The 22735-nt window shown below is 42.9% G+C and overlaps 1 protein-coding gene across 1 annotated transcript in view; it reads right to left on the bottom strand.

Moving 5' to 3' along the window:
- tafa1b (TAFA chemokine like family member 1b) overlaps positions 1–7721 on the bottom strand; it is a gene marked incomplete at its 3' end in the record, with an annotated part of 189097 nt that extends 181376 nt beyond the window's left edge. The window contains exons 1-2 of the mRNA XM_079510870.1: positions 7589–7721; positions 3429–3565 (exon numbers count right to left, since the gene is read on the bottom strand). Of these exons, the coding sequence (XP_079366996.1) occupies positions 3429–3552 (124 nt within the window). The 5' untranslated portion in view covers positions 3553–3565; positions 7589–7721. The remainder of the gene's footprint in view (positions 1–3428; positions 3566–7588) is intronic.
- Between the last annotated feature and the right edge of the window lie 15014 nt (positions 7722–22735).

Here is a 22735-nt window from a genome sequence, read left to right as displayed (position 1 = left end):
AGGTAACAATTTTGGACATATGAGGTCTCCACCCGACAGCGACGATATGCTGCTCTGTATGTGCCACTACAGACAATAATTGATTTATTTCAAAACTCATTACGCCATCTATGATGTTATTCAGGTTTTTTTGGGGGGGCTGTGAAGCATAAATGACTGTAATGACTTCAATGAAATCGGCGGCTTGAAGAGATCTGATAAAATGCAATGTGTGTTCATCATCTTTATGGCCGAGACAAGGAGCCCTTGTGTACTCTGTACTGTGCATGCATCACTCCGCCGTCATCCCCGCGGGACTCGTGAAAATGCCACGCCATAATGGCTTCAGTAAGAAAACGTAGTATATTTGTGTGTGTGTGTGTGTGTGTGTGTGTGTGTGTGTGTGTGTGTGTGTGTGTGTGTGTGTGTGTGTGTGTGTGTGTGTGTGTGTGTGTGTGTGTGTGTGTGTGTGTGTGTGTGTGTGTGTGTGTGTGTGTGTGTGCCCATCTATTTTATGTGTGAGCTGATCTCTCTTAACAAGCCATGATGCAGAGAATGAGCAGTAGATTGTTTCTTCAGCCATAACCTGGATGACTCCTCTAGGCCTATATGCCATGAGAATATTGTTGTTGTTGTTGTTTTTATTTCGTAGAGCAAATGCATTATTCATAGGATACATTATTAAGCCGTATACATCTTTAGCACCATGCAAGCTCCCATCTTGCCACCCTTCCAAAAAATAAAAATAAAATAAAAGTCTGGGCTTTAAAATATTTATTTAGAACTCGCCATTCGTACCCTCACCCTTCTGTTCCAATTAACGAGACCAGAATGCTTTGCGTGAGAACTCTCTACATCACGGCTTTGAATTCCATGCATGTCAGCTGAATAAAAAACTAAAAAACATTTCTTCAACATGCTGCTTAAATCACTGCAGTTCTGCTATATCTTTTCTACTTTCACAAGTCTCAAAAATATCAAAGGCTGTTTTTTTTACTACAGTACTGTTCTTCACGGTATCTTTGTAGTTTTTGCTCCACGATGCAACATCGATAGGATGAGCGAAGAGACAGCATGAATGTTTAACCAACAATTGGCAAAAAAAAGAAATGTGCCGATCTACAAGCTCACAAAGCTGGTTTCTGAAGGTCACTGTAACATATTAAAATATTTGGGGATCCTTGATATGAAAAAGTTTAACCCATTTTGAGCGGGAACCCCTTTTGGTGTTACATACATTATGTTATAATTTAGCTATTGAAAAATAGCAGATCTACAAGCTCATAGCGCGGCACCGAGTGCCGCGCTATGAACTTGTAGGTCTGCTATTTTTGAAAAATCGTTAAAATGTGCCTCAAATCTTTCAGAAAATTGTCATGATTTAGAAGACATTTTTTTTAAATTTTGACGTCAGGCCTGAATGGGTTAAGAACCACTGACAGGAACGTTGGGATTTAGGAGACATCTGTAGAATGGGCCTCAGGTCTCAATGGACTAATAACAGGCGCTTAGATATTTTTGGGGTTGAGCTCTGGTCTTTGGGAGGGGTTTTGGGAATACTGTTACCATCAGCAGCTTCAGAGGCAATACTTAAAGGCTTACAGGAAACCGTTGCCTCTGGTTTTCTAACACACACATGGCATGCACACCCACACAGAGACATAATGGAAAAACAATGTTTCACACTGTCAGTGTTGAAATTAACACACCCAGGGCATTCTCTGCCATTTCTAAATTAACAGGATTTTACCACGCACGCACGCACACACACACAAGCAGAGAATCACACAAGCAGAGAATCACACCCAACCGAGATGTTTAAAAGCCTGATATACTTCCCGTATAGGGAAAACGGTTGATCTACAAGCTCACAGCACGTCACACACTGCCTCACGGAGAGCTTCTAGCTCTGCTACTGTATTTTCAGCACAGGACGCCTGTGTGCAACAGTGTGTGTAAATAAGGCTCTAAGACGTCGCGCTTTAATTGCTGAATGTTTCCTGCGAAATGAAACATACATGACTGCAATTTCCATGTAAGCCATGGTAATAGAGTTGGGGATTTTCGCCTGAAGCAGGTTGTGCGTGTAACAGCGTTCCGAATAGATTCAGGGTGCTGCAGTCAAGCGTATCCCCTCTACACCCATAAAATATACCCTTGCACCGCTAAAACGTGCTCTTTGTCCAACGGGTTTACCGGGGAATCACAAGTTCTGACACAAAAAGCGGCTGAAGTTCAGACTCAACATCACAGTATATGTATAGAGCGGTCTTGTAATAATAACACATAGACGTATGCTTGGATATGATCAAGGGATGGGATCATATGAAAATTACACGTCACGATTAGCAAAATATGCTTAAAACTTAAAATGACACTTTCGTCAGCAGATCTACAAGCTTGCGTGCGGCGCGTTGCAACACACTGTGAGCTTGTGGATCTGCTCATTTTGGCGGATCGATTTCGAGTGAGATAAGAGCGTGCTAAAATGTGCTCTCTACAGGTCAGCCCTACAGAGTGCTGAATTTGCACCTAACTCCTAGTGTATGACGGAGGACGATTTCACAAATTAATTAAAATCTCTGCGATACGATTATTGTGAGCGGGTTTTTTAATCACGATAATAATGATTATCATCCCATCCCTAATATGAACATTGTTACTGCAAGAATAGTAATCATACATAGAGAGATAATCATCATTTTACCCATACGAGTCCATCTCAGACTAGAACAACTGGATTGGACGGTGTATACCGTACCATAAAGTAACACAACATTTGCAGCATGTACTCGTAACCATCCTCTGTGCTGCATGCTTACCCATGGTGCCAAGCAGAGTGAATAACACAGTGCTGCACTAGCATACCAATCTGAATCACTGCAGCAGGCCCCATGCTGGGGGTGTATATTAGACAAAACAGGCCGTTGCTGCCACACCCAACAACACCATGACATCTGGCGTAACAACAGAGCGACTGATACCTGGGGTTTCAATAGAGCACCGAAGTCTGACCGGCGTCATTTACGCATCCTACCAGGGTCACTGTCCCCCCCCCCCCCCCCATTCTGAATCCCCATAGACGTGTTTAATCGCGTCATATAAGAACTGTGTTAAAAAAATAAACAAAGGATAATGTCGCGGCCTTTGACTCCTGGATATGAAGCATCAACTGACGGCGAGAAAGCGCTAACGTCACTGCCACCGAATTAATTCCTTTTTTCGGCAGTAACAGACTGTATCAAATATGAGTGACTCACTGACTATCTGAAACAATACCGAGCCACCTCCCTGACAATAGCGCCGGGACAATTTGGTTTATTTTTGGACCCAATGTTATTCTCCATAGAGAAATTACCCAGGTGATGAACGAATGACGTCAGGACTTGGTACTCTATCAATTCATCACATACAGACCCAGCAGCAGATATTAGAGACAGAGAACCTACCCAGGGTGAGGATGTCTGTGCGTCCGGGCCGGGCAACATGGTGCTGCTGGATGGTCTGGTAGAGAGTGGCCTGGCACAGCAGCAGGAAGCCCAGGCTAATCCACACGGCCAGCAACCAGGACATGACAGGTCTGAGTCTGCACATGAAAGGAGGGAGACCTGATCGTCACTATGGACAGATAAACTTAATCTATAGTCCACCACGTACTGAGGATGTCACTTGCTAAAAAAAATAACTGATATACAAGCTAACAACATGTCACATCACAATGCGTTTTTGGTTTGTAGATCAGTTATTTTGGGCAAGCAACACGTCATACTATGGTCATGGTCCTGCTCTGGAATTCTCTATGTTAAATCATACAACACATTTTCACTAGCTTTTGTTTGGCCTAAAGTGTGTGGTAGTCTTTGTATTGTATTTTTTAGCGCATAGAGTTGAGTGTACACCTGTACTATAAATAGATTTGATTACATTGATCTTTGCATAGCCCTGGGATGGGCAGCTGTTAGCTCCACTTTTAAAGTGATGAGACTCAGCTTTCTGTAATGGTTAGTGTAATGCAAACTGGAGGTAGGCAATATATCAATGGAATATCAATACCATCATTATGAGACTATAGATATTGTGTTGTCTTCTCTTTTTCTTAAAAGCTATATTACAGTAAAGTGATACGATCTTCTGAACTTTGACTGTCCTAGTTGAGTGAAATGTACAATTAATGCCTGGTCATCATCACATTATCGATGTCGAATTTTCTGCGACGCCTTTCTTCACAGTCAGCTATTTACTCACATCCACACTTGGGATATCAAATCTGAGGATTGGAAGTAAGTGCTGTGTGAAAAAAACAGACAAATTAGAAATAAAGTAAAACTAAAGAACTAACGAAAAGCATAGAAAGACAAAGCTGGTCTTCAGGGAGACTGACAATTAAGGATGCTCTCCCAAAATCACCCAAACTCTGATAAACACAAGCCTAGTCTGGTCAGAATGTTCTTAATCATTCTAGATTAAAACACACACTCGTAGCAAACCAAAGATTTAAGATAAATACACAAGACTGTCAAAGAGTCCTGCGTAAGCATTTATCAATCCCTGTATCCGGAGTTAGTAACTTGAAACTATATTGGACTGTATTTCCCAAAATGCACTATCGTTCTCTTTCGAAGACGACATCAGACAGAGCAGAACATTTCTCAATGTGTTGTGTGTGCTGACTGCTACAACATCTGCCTAATTACAGCCTCTATACTGTACAGTATGTACATTTACGCGTTATGACAAAATGTATATGTACGTAGGCTGGTGAGGATTATCACAGAAGCATACATTTTGGCAAAGCTCCCCTTTAATAAAATCGCAGCACCGTGTCACAGTACTGAATGTTCTACAGAGCTGCCACTATTCAAAGGCTTGGAGAACACAGCCTGACTGGTATATCGATGGACTATCACAGAGCTATAACAGATATCGGCATCGACGTTCATGTTGTCCGATATTACAATTTACAACGTTATTACAACTTGTTTTTTACAGAACATAATGCAGAAAAAGATCATTGGAGTCATTTAGAAATGATTACATTTATTTTTCAATGATTAAATGCCCACATAAATGTACAGTGTTTCAGTGCACTGGTGTCGTCTTGGGACAGTTTATGGTTCAAGTGTCAAATATACTGCCACCTTTATACATACTGTACAGTATAGCTTTGGCACATCTTTGATTGACACATTTGAGGGGTCATTGCAAAACATGTGTCTGTCTCTGTCCATGCGTGTGTGCACTGTGCACATCTATCTCAATATAAAAAAAAGTTCACTCCCTAATATCGGTATCGGCCACCAAAATCCAGTATCGGACAGGCTCTATTGGGAAGCCACCTAAGAGATTAGTTTAATGATTACCTAATGGGTGCTGAGGGCCGGCATATGGAGACACGCCTCAGCCCTCATCACCGTGAATAATGACATACTCCTCTGTTCCAAATGCTATTAGCACCTCGCTCCACTCCTCCAGACTGTGCATTAAAAGGCTCCCACGGAGGGAACTTTAAAAGCACTGCCAGACCCCCAGCCATCTTTCTTCTGAGCTCTGTGTCCAGGTCTTTACAACATCTATTAGATGTGTCTTATATAGTAATAATAACCTAATGACCAATGCATGGACATACTGTAGCCTAATAGTCTCTGCATGTTGGAATATGGACACAACAGCTAATCACCAGTGGCACAGTTAACCCCTTTTGGTGTTAGCATTATGTTATGCTTTAGCTATTGAAAAATAGCAGATCTACAAGCTCATCGAGTGGCTTGTAGGTCTGCTATTTTTGAAAAATCGACTGACATAGAAACATAGCTTTTTCAAACAGACATTTTTAGAATCTGATCTCAGGTCAAAATGGGTTAAGGCTATGGTAGGCCTATAAATCACCTTTGGCGTTAATTTAAAGGACCACAGACCAACCTGATTCCAACCCCTGTATCATCTATTAGGAATGGATATACATGAGCCAGGACATCTGTTTAACATGAACTTCTGTCTTGGGAAATGTGCATATACAAAGGAGGATGCATTAACCATTCATTATTTCCATTTTCAGCATGTTAGGCTACTGGATTCAAATGCACTTGTTTTGCAAATGTAAGCAAATAATGTCATATTTCATGTTTGCATAGGCTATAGCACAATGTGTTTTGATGTGTTATTGAGATTAAAGGCTTTACCAAACAATTGGACATGTCATGCCCTCAAATGACATTCAAATCTGAGACTGAGCCAAACATAGATAGGCTGCTTAATATTCCATGTTCAAAAATTAAGCATCTAATTATTAACAGCACATGTAATCCCTTCTCCTGCACTAAATCCACTGTAATCCGCTGTTTTGTGGAATTGTGTGCAGTTTTCCCATGAGTAGATTTCCCCCTTTAATAATAGCCTACCGTTGCCCCTCTACTGTGCCAAACTGCATTCATGTTGGGAAACCTGTATGCTTCAGATTGTTCTTCTGCGACAGTCAACACGCATACATTAAGGCTACTCCAAACAAACACTGATGTGGTCATCCTCTCTGGCCAGACCAAAATAAACATGAACACAATTTAGAAGATATTGATTATGTACATTATTATGTAAAATAAAGCGTGTGCTACTCAAACAACATAGGACCGAACTGTTGTTGCTGCAGTTACATACTATTTGCACTTTTTTTTTTCTTGCTCAAATGCTGTACCCACCTGGTGTCCGACTGTCCGTATGGAAATTGTGTAATACTTATTTTGGGAGGTCTGAAAAAATGATGGATAGCTTTCTTTCTGTCTGTCTTTCTTTCTTTCTTTCTTTCTGTCTTTCTGTCTTTCTTTCTTTCTTCTACTTCTTCTTCTACACGCTAAATTAACAATTACACGTTGTGCTCTGCATAATTAGATACTCCTAACACCTGCATAAGTGGAAGCTGGATCCTTTTCATGTAGGCTGTCTCACACAGCGTTGAGATAAAAGCGCCTGCCTATACTGCATGCAGACACCTGCACGCTGATAAACTTCATCTGCTGCACCTGCTACATCGATTAAAAATAAACAGGCTAAGCTTTACTGTATGGATGGATAACTTCGTTATTGCTCAAACCATGGTAGGCTACTCTTTCTCGCTTCATTTTTATGTGACAGTGCTAGCCTACATGGAGCCTACTAGAGATGATCAACAAACAGCAGTTCATAGGCTACTGTATATGCATTGTTGTTGACTGTTGAGTGAAATATTGCCCTACATAAAATGTATGTTGGTCCCTAAGTTTTCAGCACATTTAATGTGATGAAAACTTATAGGGACCAATCAAATAGGGGAAACCGTATGCTTATCTACAGTACCTATGACTCACCTTGGGTTCTGACACTTCACTTCAGCTGCACACCCCTGTCATCGAGTCATATACCGGTAGCCACATGAAGTTTACAGTATCACACCAATCAGACTCAGGCAGTTTATTGTGATTAGGCTGCGGGGCTCCCACTTCTCATGTCTCAAACCAAGCACAGCCATGCCATAAATCTCCTATAAATCTCCTACACATTTAACATTCACCTATATATGGATAATAAACCATATCCCAGAACACCAGAGCGATGCCAGTTTAAAGTCCCACACCCTTACCTGAGCAATGTGTTAAGAAGAAAGAGGGCTCAGTCCGTATCACTGCCTGCCCCAGCGGACTCACTCCTGCGCCTTAAATCCATCCATAGTTTGAAGCCAGGGATTCCAAAGAAAGATTCCAGTTGCAAAATTAGCTGAACCCGGTGTGAAGGGGCTAAACGCTGCTCTGCTGTCACTATTCCCTGCCCCTGGCCCCTCTCGACTCAGTTCCTTTTGAAATCCTTGACAGTGGAATCACCAGAGACAAAACACCCACAAGTCCGTGTCAGAAACTGGCCGAGATTTAGAGGATGGACGGCTGATCATGTCAGCCAGCCTTGTATCAACCGGAGGACAGCAGCCGCTCTCTGTCTCTCCCTCCTCACTTCTCCTCTCCTCTCCTCCCTCCTGTCTCGTTCTGCCGGCAGAACAGAAGAGAGTAGAAGACCTCTGTGGAGATGACAGGGAGTTAATTTACCTCCTCACTTCTCCGCTCTCTCTCTCACACGCGCGCGGTGGATGGCTCCAGTGGAACGACTGCTCTGTCTGCTCCTGGCTCCGTCCCCCCCATTGAGAAGCTGTGCTGATTGTGTGAGACGCGGTCCTCTCTCCAGTGCACTAAGTAGAGAGTGTGAGTGCGTGTCGGAGTCGGAGAGAGGGAGAGACGGGCGAGTGTGTGCATGAGTGAGGGTGCACGTGTGCGTCTGTGTATGTGTGTATGTGTGTGTGTGTGTGTGTGTGTGTGTGTGCGTGTGTGCGTGTGTGCGTGCGTGCGTGTGTGTGTGTGTGTATTAACATACAGCCCAGCTGTAGGGAGAGAGAGAGAGAGAGAGAGAGAGAGAGCTGAGACTAGTCAGATCACATGTCTTAAAGCAAGACTGCCCACTTCTACATTGAGACTTTATCATCGCATGAAACATGTTTTATTAACCCCCCTACCCCCACCTCTGGCACCTCCTCCCCCCATTGGGAGACACGATGCTTTGTGTAGTGCTGCAGCTCACAGCTGTGTGGGTGTGTGCTTGTGCGTGCGTGCGTGCGTGCGTGCCTGCGTGCGTGCCTGCGTGCGTGCATGCGTGCCTGTGTGTTTGTTTGTGTGTGTGCGCGCACGCTCCGTGAGTGCATGCATGGAAATGTTTTCCTTGTGCATTGGAAAGGGTGCAGAGGAGGATGCATGAATGCGCCTCTTGTAGTCATCGCCTTCCAGCGTTTCAGGGGCAGAAACACTGAAATATTGCTGCGAGCACAGTGCTTTTAATAGAAGGCAGCATGCATTGTCCAAGCCCAGTAATCAGTGTATGTATTATCCATTACTGGCTGACTGTGGCCCTCTGTCTCTCTTTTTTGTGGCGGCGTCGGCGAGCGAGGAGGGATTTGTTTCTGTGCCCAGCCTCTCTGGCTCTCCCAACACTGCCAAACAAAGTTGCATCTGCCGCAGCTGGCAGCAGGAGCCAACGAGCATCTCCCATGTCGCTTGCTGACAAATTGTGAATCCGCTGGCTCAGGTGCGAAAGACATCCATTGTCTCATTTCTCCCCTTCTCTTCTTGCATTTTTGTCCCTCTAAGCCTTTCGCCATAGGCAGGCAGGTGAAAACAGTGTTGGCAGCTCGGAAGGCACGCTATACTCTTCCATATTGATGACTTCACCTTTAGCTGCCTAACCCTGCAGCTGGCTGGAGATTTACAGCAACATTCATACACCCACCGTGGGCTTTTCGCTCCAAATCTCACATTTCACCGAAAATGAATGCGATGCGTGGTACTCACAGTGCACTGCAGAGGTGGTGCATATATCATAGCTAGAGGTTGAGAACTTATGCCATAGGAGACAGAGTGTAATTTTACTGAATGAATACATACATTTACCGTACTCATTTAATTTTTTCATCTCACTACTACTACAGTATGTTTTGCCCTTTTCTGTGTCAGTCTGTCAGATAGCTGTTGCCGTGCCCAAAATACACCCTTCATCTGCTGGTCACTCCGCCAGGCTACAAGGCACCCTGGACCCTCTGTTCTGTTGCCCACCGCCCCCGTGTTTGCTCTCCACACACACCAGTGTGATGATGTGCCAGCCGAGGCAGATGCACAGCGCCCTCACAGAGGTATGGCCTGGAAATTCAGTTTGTGCGAGAGACCGGCGTCATATATTTATTAGTTCGTCCGAGGCTAAGTTACAGAAAGCATGCTGAGTAGACCTACAGTATACTACAACGGTAAAGCATGCTGAGTAGACCTACAGTATACTACAACGGTAAAGCATGCTGAGTAGACCTACAGTATACTACAACGGTAAAGCATGCTGAGTAGACCTACAGTATACTACAACGGTAAAGCATGCTGAGTAGACCTACAGTATACTACAACGGTAAAGCATGCTGAGTAGACCTACAGTATACTACAACGGTAAAGCATGCTGAGTAGACCTACAGTATACTACAACGGTAAAGCATGCTGAGTAGACCTACAGTATACTACAGAGTATTATAGAGTAAAGCATGCTGAGTAGACCTACAGTATACTACAGAGTATTATAGAGTAAAGCATGCTGAGTAGACCTACAGTATACTACAACGGTAAAGCATGCTGAGTAGACCTACAGTATACTACAGAGTATTATAGAGTAAAGCATGCTGAGTAGACCTACAGTATACTACAACGGTAAAGCATGCTGAGTAGACCTACAGTATACTACAGAGTATTATAGAGTAAAGCATGCTGAGTAGACCTACAGTATACTACAGAGTATTATAGAGTAAAGCATGCTGAGTAGACCTACAGTATACTACAACGGTAAAGCATGCTGAGTAGACCTACAGTATACTACAGAGTATTATAGAGTAAAGCATGCTGAGTAGACCTACAGTATACTACAACGGTAAAGCATGCTGAGTAGACCTACAGTATACTATAGAGTAAAGCATGCTGAGTAGACCTACAGTATACTACAGAGTATAGAGTATTATAAAGTAAAGCATGCTGAGTAGACCTACAGTATACTAGTAGTAGTATACTGTAGACCTACAGTATACTACAAAGGTAAAATAGTGTCCCTTAGAAAGGAACCCTATAGTGTCCCTACTCTGGAGTTAACATCAGGCAGATGTACAGCCTCACAATGTGTCTCATTACGTAGATCGGTTATGTTTCGCAAAGAGATTTGGTGTAAACTTTAAAGAAAAGTGATTTTAAGTGATTGAAGGAACCAGTGGTCTGGCATTTTGATTATGATTCACAATATTCTTAAAATCATTTTCTAAAGCTTATACGATAGGATTTTTTCATTGGATTTCCATTGATTTCGGTACAGTATGAAAAACTACTTGCAGATACTTGAATCTCTCTTAATGTTGTTGGCTAGGCAACAATTTCTGTTGTGACCAGGCCAGAGCTTGATCAGTGCTCAGTGAGAGAGAGACAGATGGAGAGAGGGATAGGGAGATGGGGAAGGATAGAGGGAGGCAGGGAGAGGGAGGGACGCTGATCGCATGTGATGCCAAACCAGAGCTTGCTCAGAGAGAGAGAGAAAGAGATGGGGGGGGTAGCAAGAGGGTGAGAGGGAGGGATATGGGGGAGAGAGAGAGAGAGCGCATATTTCACCCACACAATAACCCAGCTAAGGCTGCGTATCATAACCTTATGACACTGCCACATAAATGTTTGAAGAAATGTATTTCCTGGCCTGGTATGAGTATCGAAAGAAAATGAAACATCACATACTGGGTGATAACAATGTAATATTCGTTAAAATATGGTTGAATATGTAAACCCGAAGTGTAGTGTACGGAAAATATGTTTTGTTTTGTGCAGTTAAACCATGGTGGTCATTCATTTTCTGTTGACAAGGTTTGATCATATAGGGGGAGCTGTGGGGGAAAAGCATGTTAGCAAGACTGTAGTTCCAGGAAGTGAGGTACCAGGAACATCTATAAAAGGACAGGAAGTCAGGCAGCTGCCATTTTAGGTATTAAAAAGAGTGTTTGTTGGTGGTTTGTGAAAGAGACTCTTTTAACCCATTTTGACCTGAGATCAGATTCTAAAAATGTCTTCTACATCCTAACAGTTTTCTGAAAAAGCTATGTTTCTATGTCCGTCGTTCTTCGATTTTTCAAAAATAGCAGACATACAAGCTCATAGCGCGCCACTCGGTGAGCTTGTAGATCTGCTATTTTTCAATAGCAATACTAATACTAATACTAAACCATAATCAGAAATTGACAAACCACAGAGTAGTATTTTTCTTTTGGTCTGCAATACAGTTTGTTTACTGTATAAAGAAATACTGACGCATTTATTTCTTTTAGTGCTTTAATATAACTCAGACATATATTTTTATGGTTCTGATTGTTAAAATCTGAACATGGTAATTGACAAGTGGCATCGTCAGCAGCCTGACAATAACGTAGAAGAAAAAACTATCCCGGTATAATAACCCTTGCAACACCGGGCAAACTACAGTAATGCAGAAGTTGTCGAATTAAACTATACAATGTTATTCACACCCATACAGTCCATGCACTAATACAGTCGTTTATAGTCGGCCATTTCATTATGCTAGCAATATGTGCTTGATTCTGGTCACAATCTAAGCCAAAGTCTCATGTATCTCTGTTTCCAAGCACTGTGGGTGTCCTGCCCTCTTACTTATTATGCCTATTACCCCTCCTGGGGTTTAGGGCTGTCAACAGCGGTTCTTCAAGCCTCTCGGTCCTGGGCCAACGTATCCAGCTGTCCCCCAGGTGTGGCCCATCCTCTCGGTCCTGGGCCAACGTCTCCAGCTGTCCCCAGGTGTGGCCCATCCTCTTGGCATCTGAGCCACGTGTATCTTGCTGCGCGCACTCTTTATTTTCCCCTGAGGATTCCGCTTGAGGGATTGTCTTGTGATGTTCGAGGCTGGTTTACGTGGAGTGTGACCTATCCATCTCCGATGTCACTGGGAAATGTCACTTTCCTCAGCTGTTGCTTAGATTGTTGCCGCTGTTCTTTGTTGCTGATGTTCTTAGGCCATTGAATCTGGAGGATTTGTTGCAGAAGAAAAAAAGTTGAGAGATTCTCTCACATTGCACCGTACTCCACACCTCTGGAGAAGAGTCAATGGGAAAGTCAATGGGTCCGATTCATCAAGCAATTTACGCTCATATTTTGAGCGTACCATGATTTCCGACCATTTCTACGTTACGTACTGTATGGGATTCATCATTTTCTTTTGGCCGTAACTTTGGGCGCACAGTCCTCATTTTCACGTCAGCATCGAGGGTGACTTTCCAGGGATCAAGGCTTGGGTATATGTATTTAGAAAGCCTTACTCTTCATGCCGAATCAATGAATAGTCCCCAAACCTCAAATAAGACATGTATGTGCCCAACATTTGTCAATGCAAATTCCCTGGTTTGTATTTTGGAGGCTATCAATTGCATTCAGAGCTGAATTATTAGGTCGCTCAGTGTGTTGACAGACTCAGCCAACGTTTCACGTAATGATTAAAATAGACCATCATTCCTTACGTTGCTGCATGGGCACATATCCGCCTCCATTGTGTAGTGGTATTCATTTATAATAATGTAGGCTACTGTATATTGATCACATGAACGCCACACACAGAATAGCCTAATAAATCTTATTTGATGAGGAAACAGCTGGATGAAATCTAGCTTTTCCCACGTATAGATTACGGATTAACCCCTTGTGATGTTGAACTGTATAAATTAACTTATTTTTCATTATACGTGAGAGTAACTTTATTAACTTCAATTGCCAGTAAGACACCTGAGGGCGAGAAGCGACCTCGCCCTAAAGGCTCAAGGTCGCTTCCACGCATCCGCCTCGTTGGTGGCAGACTGCTGACTGCTAGCGCTTTGGTATGGGGGGGCAGATCAACATGGAATGAATTCTGTACTGGCCATATAAGGAGCATGTCTTGAGTGTACAGGGTTTGATGAGGTCAGATCAACATATGGAATGTCAGAACAGGTCAGCTCCATGCAGTATATGGAGTGGTAGCGGGGACATTCTTTTGAGTGTACATTGTACAGGGTTTGATGAGGGCCCAGGTAGGGCTGGGCCTTAACTGTCGGGCCTGTTGAGAACTCTAGTTTTCGCCGGCTGCCGGGCACGGCTGCACTAATAACATTGGCGCAGGCCCGTCTAGAGTTTGAAGGATGGATGGGGAAGAATCAACATATGGAATGTCAGAACAGGTTCTGACATATATCCATATATGGAGATCTAATGGTTTGAGGTTTGAGGTCATGATGTAGAGTTTCTGGCCAATATTGATGACATCAGGGATCTCCATATATGGGCTTAACTGTGACAGCAGGTCGCATTTACTATGACATCAGGTCTCCACATCTCTATCCCTGATGATGTCACATGATGTCACGAGACCTGGGCGCCATATATGGTGCCCGACACACTGACGGGAAATGCACGATTCCATATTGCGACCCTCGGTCGCAATTAACGTTAAGCAAGGAGTGAAGGAATCGTGAAAATAAGCTGATCTAAAAGTTGCTATGCAATGCTTCCTGACCTGGTAGTCTAACTCTATGGTACCGACGCGCTGTTAGCTTGAAGATCTGTCCATTTCGTTCATGTCCTGATACCGACCATAAACATCATCACGTTAGTTTCCGATTACCATTCATGGAGGTAAAATGGGCGGAGAATAGATGTTGTACTATATGCGGCGAAACCGGACGAAATGCTTGGGAAATAGCGAGTTCCCGTGACTGAGGCAAAAATGAGCTACGATACGCACAAAGTCATTTACGCCACCTTTGATGAATGACACGTGAGATTGAGCGTACCGAAAATACATACTCCTTTAGTCACTTTATGTAAATGTCCTTAGTGAATCTGGCCCAATGTATCTTTATGGCAAGTAGGTGAACATACCAACTCAGTGGCTTTGTGGTTAGAGTGTCCACCAAGCCCCCAGGGAGGCTCTCCAACGTTGACGCGCTCGGACCTACTGGTAAGAGCGGGGACTGCAGGTGGACCCGTGGATTTATGACGAGGAAACCCCGTGCAGCTGGGCTTTAACATTGAGCGCTCGTTTGCACTTCCACATTTTGGACACCTAATTGTGGTGTAAATGCGGAAGTAGACCGTTCTTCCAGGTGCTTCAAAACACCACTGAGCAACTTCCACTGAAATTAATAGCAGGGGGGCAGGGCTGTCGCTCCGGTTCGGCCTCTATCCTTTTATTACTCTATGGTGTCCGCCCTGAGATTGGGAGGTCAGGGTTCGATTCCCCAGCCTGGGCATACCATACGTACCTAATTCCTACCAGCTTGGCACTCAGCAGGTAAGTCCCTGGCCCTGCAACATATACTAGCATCATGTCCAGGGTGTGTACATCAAGTACATCATTTACAGGCAGCAACAGAGACTGTGATAAGCACCCTTCTCAAATCAAAATAAAAGAACACATGGTGGAGTGCAGGACAAATCAAACAGTTACACAGAGCTGGTGGGTTTGATTTATGCAATATTACACGAGAGCACGTGTTCTTTAGCGTCATTAATGCATGCCTGCGATGCTGCAGCGCAGAAGTGCATTCATGATGGTAAAGAACACCCTTGCACGTAATATTACAATTATACAACAGTTACCCTTAAAACTAAAAAAATATATTTTTTTAATGACAGATGTAGCCACTGCAACCACAATGTCCCAAGAAACTCGCTAGCCTATAGCAACCCAGTCGGCTCCGCTCTGGGAGTACAGAGTAGCTGATTTCTATGTTTTGATTAGGTGTTCCATTACGCTCGTTTAAGCGCGGCTAGAAGGCTGTTTCAACCAATCAGTTTGCTTCCTCGAAACGACCCGTGGTAATACGTGGTATAATTGTTTTTATACGCTGACTGGATTACTACAGCACACTCTGCCTTTGCGGAGGATACCGGTCATCCTTAAAATGCTGTAATGACATACTCAGTGGGCAGGATATAAGAGCAGGCAAACAGTTTATTTTAGTTAATCCAAGCTCAGGTGCAAAATCTTCAAGCGAAACACAGTCAAGGGAAGAAAAGAGTTTGGCCACAAAATTCAGAGTAAAGAGTTAGTTGTGGACAGCACCGTGAGGGGAGGCTATACAAATGTAATTGCAACAAGAGAAAACAATACGTGCCTGAGGTGAACTGAAGCTGATCTGCACACTTTGAAGGCTGCAGCCTACGTAGACTGTGTAGGCCACGATCTACGAAGGCAGGCGCGTAGGCTGGAACAGAGCTTTGTGAAATGGGACAGGACCGAGGTCTTGTGATTCATTGACGGTCACATTACCGATATCGCAATTTTTATGGCTGATTCCGATATGCTACTTATTATATTGTGCATCACTAGTATAAACTAATGACCTATTAGGCCTTTTTGTATGTTATTTATATTATTGAGAGTATTGTTGTGAACAATTTAAGGTACTGACCCGACTATATAATATAATTGTACAGTACCAGGTGGTTATTCTATTGTAGGCTACTGATTAATCATTAATGGATTGATGAATCCATCTTTTTTAATTTAATACTAACAATGTAGCCTAATGATAATTTACAACAAAGTCGGTGGCAATCACCTTTCATACTGCCGTTTACTTTCATTAATCTGCTTCACACGCAGGAGCTATATATATAGCTGAAGTCAAAATCCCATTCATTTTCTCCATAGAGAAATGTGATATCGGCTGTAATGTAATTGTAACAATCCGATGTAGAGATGACAGGTGTGTCCTGGTTGTACAACGATGCTGCAGAAGCCACACGTCTGTAGGCAATCAATCTAGTTTGAAGAAAAACATGTGTAATACTTCACTACCTACAATCCTAATGTGTAGCATCACTGTCTCTGATTGGTGGAGCTTGCATTACCATGGAAATGATTAATCAAATTCAACAATTCTAATGAGCATAAAATGGACACAATCACACACTACATGTGAGTCGGGACATCAGATTTTGTATCTAATATACTGTAAATAACCAGAATTAATAGAATTAATACGATCAGTGCAGGTCTTCACCAGGCTGGGTGGCCTGCACATGCCCAGGCAGCGGTGTTCGAGATTAGCTGTGCACGCACGCACGCACGCACGCACGCACGCACGCACGCACGCACGCACGCACGCACGCACGCACGCACGCACGCACGCATGCACGCACGCACGCACGCACACACACACACACACACACACACACACACACAGGCGAAATTTAGGAAAATATAGTACAGTATATATTAGTAATAAAGTGACTAAAGGAGTGTGTATTTTACGCTCAATCTCATGTGTCATTCATCAAAGGTGGTGTAATGACTTAATTTGTGCGTACTGTAGCTCATTGTGGCCTCACGGTCACAGGGACTCGCTATTTCCAAAGCATTTCGCCCGGTTTCGCCACATATAGTACAACAATCTATATTTTCAAAATATAGTTTGTCTCCCAGCCTGTTGAAGATTAATATTAATATTCTCCTTGAAACATTCAAACAAACATTACACAGAGAGGCAGCAGCTTTATTACCCAATCTATACCAAACGCATAAGTTGAAACCTTAGAGTTTTTCCTGAGCATTATATGTTTTAATTGTTTGTAATGGCAGCGTTACGTTTTTGAGCGTCAATTCTGCTCTCTGTGTGTTTTTATCTTCTTGAAATATTTCCAACTTGGGAGTTTGGATTTGTATAGACGCCTTAACAGACAACATCACACTGATAAGAAACAGCATGCGTGCGCATAAAGGCAGCAGAAGAACACCACCTCTCATAAGATGCAATGGAAAAGTTCTAACTGCACTCACGTGTAAAAAATCAAACTTTCAGATGCTGTTTTTCTCCCAGTGTGGAGGAAGAATGATTAGGATTTTTATTGTGATCTCTCGCCCTTGAAATATATGTTATGTTATATATGGTTTCTGTTGTGTTTGAACAATAATAGCAATTCAAAACAGTTGTCCTCAAAACCACACCTCCAGTCGCTGTCATAAGAACGGGAGGTGCGCTCATGAACAACACGGCAGCAGAGCCTGGTTGTCCATGGCTGCACGCGCACCTGCAGCCCATTAAGTATAATTTATGCTTCGTCCCGTGATGGTGTCGCGCACGCAGACCTCTACGCTCACAACAGTCGCATCTGTGATGCGATGTGAGCTTGTATATCAGCTGTTCTCTGTGCGCAACACTGTTGCGCTTTGAAGTATAAATGTCTCCTAGGGTGCATCTCACTAGCCAACTCACAAGAGGAGGTTGAATGGACTGAAACCAGCGCTCCCCAAAACAACAGGTTTTGAGATCTGTTGGGAATTGATTACATGAAACAGTCACCCGTGCGCCCAGACCCAATGTTTGTAAACAAATAATTGGTCTATAAAAGCGCCTTGCGTTTCAGCTGAAAAATCACCTTGTTATAGGGGCTGTCCCCTATAACAGTGGTTCCCAAAGTGGGGTCCGGGGACCCCCAGGGGTCCTTGAGACCCAGAGATAGAAATGCTCTTATCATCGTACATCATGCCGTAAAATAGACACTATGCCTATTTGCTCATGCAGACACTATGACGTAAAATTCTCCATTCATTGTCAATGGGAATGTAATGTTTGTTTAAGACAAAGTTTGTGGACGGTAACTAAAAGCTGGATGTAGGAGAGGCTAGCGCCCCTCAAAGATCACCTGCAAGGAACTTCTTGACAGGAAGTAGCACATAACAAGTAACAAGTCTACAGTGGATTTTTATGAAACAAACACTTTGCAGATAGAAAGAGGATAATTCAAGCTTTTCGTACAGCTGCAATGTTGGTGAGTTTGACGTTGTTTAATACACTCAGATAGGACTTTTCTATTTGGATGAATGGGCTGTCAATGGGAAATTGACCTATAGTTTATACCACCTTGCTGGCAAGATGGCAGCGGTGTGCACATTGAGCACATGTTAGGCTCCATCTTCATCGATTCGGCCACAGATTTGAAGTTAACACAATTCAATTCTACCCTAAAAAACTAAATTCTGTGACAAAACATCACTGCAGCAGTGATGTAAATAGGGTTTCAATGTAATGAGTCTCGGGATGTAGGCTGGTCTTTTAGATGAGTCCCAGGGACATTTCATGAGTCCCGCTTCAACGACGTTAGGAGTCATATTTTTGCCATTTTTACAAATTGCATCATTTAACTGCCATTTCATTTTATATGGTTATAATGTGGTTATATTCATGTAGAAAACAGAAGAAGAAAATATTATTATAACTAAAGCTAGCAAAATAAACTAGAATAATCAGTACAGTAGTACAGTAGTGCATCCCGTGGATACAGAGGTCGTTGTTTTAACTATAAACTGCATTTTGGGATGCAAAATGCACCCTATTTTAATCTCTGACTGCAGTGATTATTGCTATCTTCCACCATTGCTCTCTTGTTGCTGCTCATGTGGTTGGTGCGCACCACATTGTGGGAAGAAGCATTTCCTGAAGAGGGTCAAGTATTTATCAGATGCAGACTTCAAATTCGGGAAAAGTAGGCCGCATTTGAAGCAGCCATACCTAATGGGACAGGTCTTGGCACGCCTCTGTGATGTAATTGGCCTTCAAATGAGCCTGTCAAAGTGTGCAGCCCTTGAATTCGGACACAGCTTGAAGCAAAGGGACATATAAAGTGAGTGAAGAAGACAGAATGTGATTGGATAATTACAAGACGAGCTAATGACGGAGGTGAGGGGAATGTGTAGTGGCTGGGTCTCATTGGCTGAGGCCAGGGAAGGAAGTGAGAAGGAAAGTGGGACTGATTAACAACTGAGGACAGGTGCAAGTTAAGCAGATGAACCCTAGCATCCTTTTCCTGGGCATTTCATAATAGGCAAACATTTGTCGAAAATTGTCGATCTACAAGCTCACAACACGTAACATCAGCCATTTTCAGCGAATAGATTTTGTGTGGAGGGGATAAAGGATGGGGCAAAGCACAGAACACTCTCTGGAATGAGTATGTGGTCTTGACAAGCGCATCTACTGTGAATGGCCCCCTCTGGGGGAACTTCATCTTGAAAAGCACTAAACTACAGAAAGCCAAGAGTGTTGTTGGGCAAAACAAATGAGTGCCTCATGGTGGTTCTCCAATCCATCTGGAGCTAGAAGAAACGACTTATATGCACACAGTCTTTACTCGCAATTAAAACACATTTATTGGGAACAGAAACAATGTTTTGGTACACAAACCTTCATCAGGTTATCAATAAATCCCATCCATCTGGAGCTACAGCACCATATTCCCAGCAGATATGTCCACTAGATTAACATTTTAGTGGGTACCGCAGAGCAATTACCACACTGATTAGTGTTCCTCTTTTGTGAGCCTGCTGTAGAGTATTTGTACAGAACTGTTTGAATTGTGCAGGAAGACAATAAACAGGCTTATTTATAATCAAACACACTTATTGACGTTTCCTTTGTATGTGACATTAGTAGCGCACATGCTTGAATCTCTGTTTTATCTTTCTGGCTTAACGTCTTCATGATCTATCCCAGTGGACTGAGATGCAGGAGGCATGAAATGACTCTGAGGCAGCACTGCAAATGAGACTCAGAGGAGAACTTAGAACAGACGGAACCCAATTAATACATGTTTCTTAAAGCAATAAGTAATATCAAATACCCTAATGTGTTTTCTCCCCCCTTTTTTTTCCTTGGTTGATTTGGTGCGGCCTCCTATTTTTCACTCGCCGCATGTCGGAGACAGTGTAGAAAATGGGCCAGGGCAACAGAATTTCACAGTAATTTGGGTGAGTTGCTGTGGTCCCTCTCTTCCTCACCGCTCTCTTCTCGGGGAGCTCCCATCATTTCCAAACAGCTGTCGCTGCAGCCCCTGCCAAGACCTATCCACAACCAACCAATCACTGGCTCAGTCTGTGTTTGTGTCTCGGCTGCCCTGTTAAATAGCAGTGGTCGCCCTCTCTCACTTTCTTACTCTGTCTGTTACAGTACTCTTGTGGTCTCTCTGTCTTTTCCTCCCTGACACTGTTTACTTATATCCATCTTTATCTGTCTCTCGCACACTTTTTTCATCTTTTGGCTAATGAATGATATCCTCCCAATACTGCAAACATTACTGTTTTAAAAACTCCCTTACAGCCACCGTGTCTCTCTCTATACAAATCTGTGTCCATTATTATTCTCTCTGAAAAACTGTATAACAACCGAGAGTTGCCATGTCAGTAAATTTGCTATCTCACTCTATACAACATTGCACTGGAGAGAAAGAAACTGAGCGAGTCAAAGATTGGAAGAAAGAGAGAGATGTGGAAAAGAAAGGTAGATTGTGAGGGAATACCGGTGAAGTACAGAGGTTAGACTCGCTCAACGGAGGGCGGTGAAGGAAGGAATGTGATTAATGAAAAAGAGAAGTGGAACTGCGTCCATTGTAACGTGTTTTGTATTCGGCAGAGCATTCTTTGTCAGCCTTTTTCTTCATAAGGTCTTCATAACTGGACAGCTTGGCTTTGAGAATACGACAGTATGTCACAGTTGATTTAGTAACGACATCCAACACATTGCCTAATACTTTACATAACAACAAAAGAAAGGCTTTATATGTACAAAGACAATATTATATTTTACTTCTCTACCCCAGTAAACACTTCACTACTTCCTAGTTCACATTTAATCAGCCTTACCCTCACCTCGCCTCTCCTAGCAGTTTTACTGAATGTGCAGTGCAGTGCACTCTGAGAAAGAAATGAAAAAGTGCTACGATAGCAAATAAGTGATTAATTCCCTCACAATCATAGGGAAATAGTTTAACCTTCTCATAAGGTGCTATTGAAACATCCACAAAAGTGCTAATGAAGGCCACTGAAAAATCATATGTCTTTATCATTTGGGGGCAACTCAACAATTTACTCCCAAGCAAGTTTTGAAACTTGGCCGACAGTGCTCTGCAGTTGTTCAGACCTACGACTATTACACACAGGAATGCTACATATACCAAAGTCTAGCGGTCGCGGCACACGACATAAGAATCCAAATCATAGTCTTCATTTCAGGAGACAATAAAGTGGCCGCACACACTTGGTAGCCAAAGTGCCAATATCTTATTCTGAACGCAGTGTAATAAAACCGTATACTAGAACGCTAGCCTCAAAACACAATCAACCCGGGCGTACATCAGGCGGAACTGCTTAGCCTGGTATTCCTAAACGTAACCTAAGTAAACTATGCTTAAACGGTTAAACCTAACCTTATTCCTAACCTTATAACCTCAGTAAAACAGTGCCAAAACCTAACCCTATTCCTAAACGTAAGCCCCGGTAAAACTATGCCTAACCCTAAACTTATTTCTAACCTTATTCTCAGTAAAACAAATACAAGAATACAAGAATACAAGTCTCTTGAAGACTATCACTTGAAGACTATACCTAGGACTATACAGATAATGATTTCATACTCATTAGCTGCACTGCCACGAACAACCATTAGTGATTGCAGCATACAGCATACAGAACCACGAGTGGTTGGAATCCAAAGGTTCCAGGTTCGATTCTCTGCTCTACCTGAATATGTGTCGAAGTGTCCTTGTGCAAGACAATAGGGACTTTAAGCAACGGCGGTTTTCAGGCCGGTTCCACTGAAGGCGGAAGTACGGCGGCTATGACGCAGTCGCCGTAGCTGTCAAAATCGTTAAGCAAACAGCCGTCAGCGACGGCGATATTGGTTCCCATGGTGCAGCATGTGTCAAACATAAACACTAAACACCCCGTCTCGCGTCAGCCAACTTGCCGATATTGCTTAATTCTAACATGCACTGGACATGATCAGCATTCAGCAGTGGAAAGAGGAAGGTGCTGGAGCAATCTGTGTTATTCTAAAACCGTTTTAATAAACATATGACATATGGTATTAGTGTTATTTCTTCATTCAGAGCATGCCAACACATTACACAGCATAAGAGAGGTGATGGAGCAATCGGTGTAAATGTATGACAGCAATCATTTCAATAAACATGGTTATGACCATGTTTATTTCATTTACAACTAGAAAAAGTGCCCTTCTGGGCACAGGTCTCCACCAGGAGGATAGGACTGTGTGAGATGTTTGGCAAAATGTTTAGGATTAATATAAACATGTTTTTGAAGCATTTTGTTCCAAAAATGTGTTTTGCAAAAATCAACCTGTTGGTGGCGC

Source organism: Electrona antarctica, assembly GCF_951216825.1.
Source record: "Electrona antarctica genome assembly, chromosome: 9".
NCBI classification, from domain to species: Eukaryota; Metazoa; Chordata; class Actinopteri; order Myctophiformes; family Myctophidae; genus Electrona; species Electrona antarctica.
The sequence above is the reverse complement of the archived record's forward strand: the minus strand, read 5'-3'. Positions and strand labels throughout refer to the sequence as shown.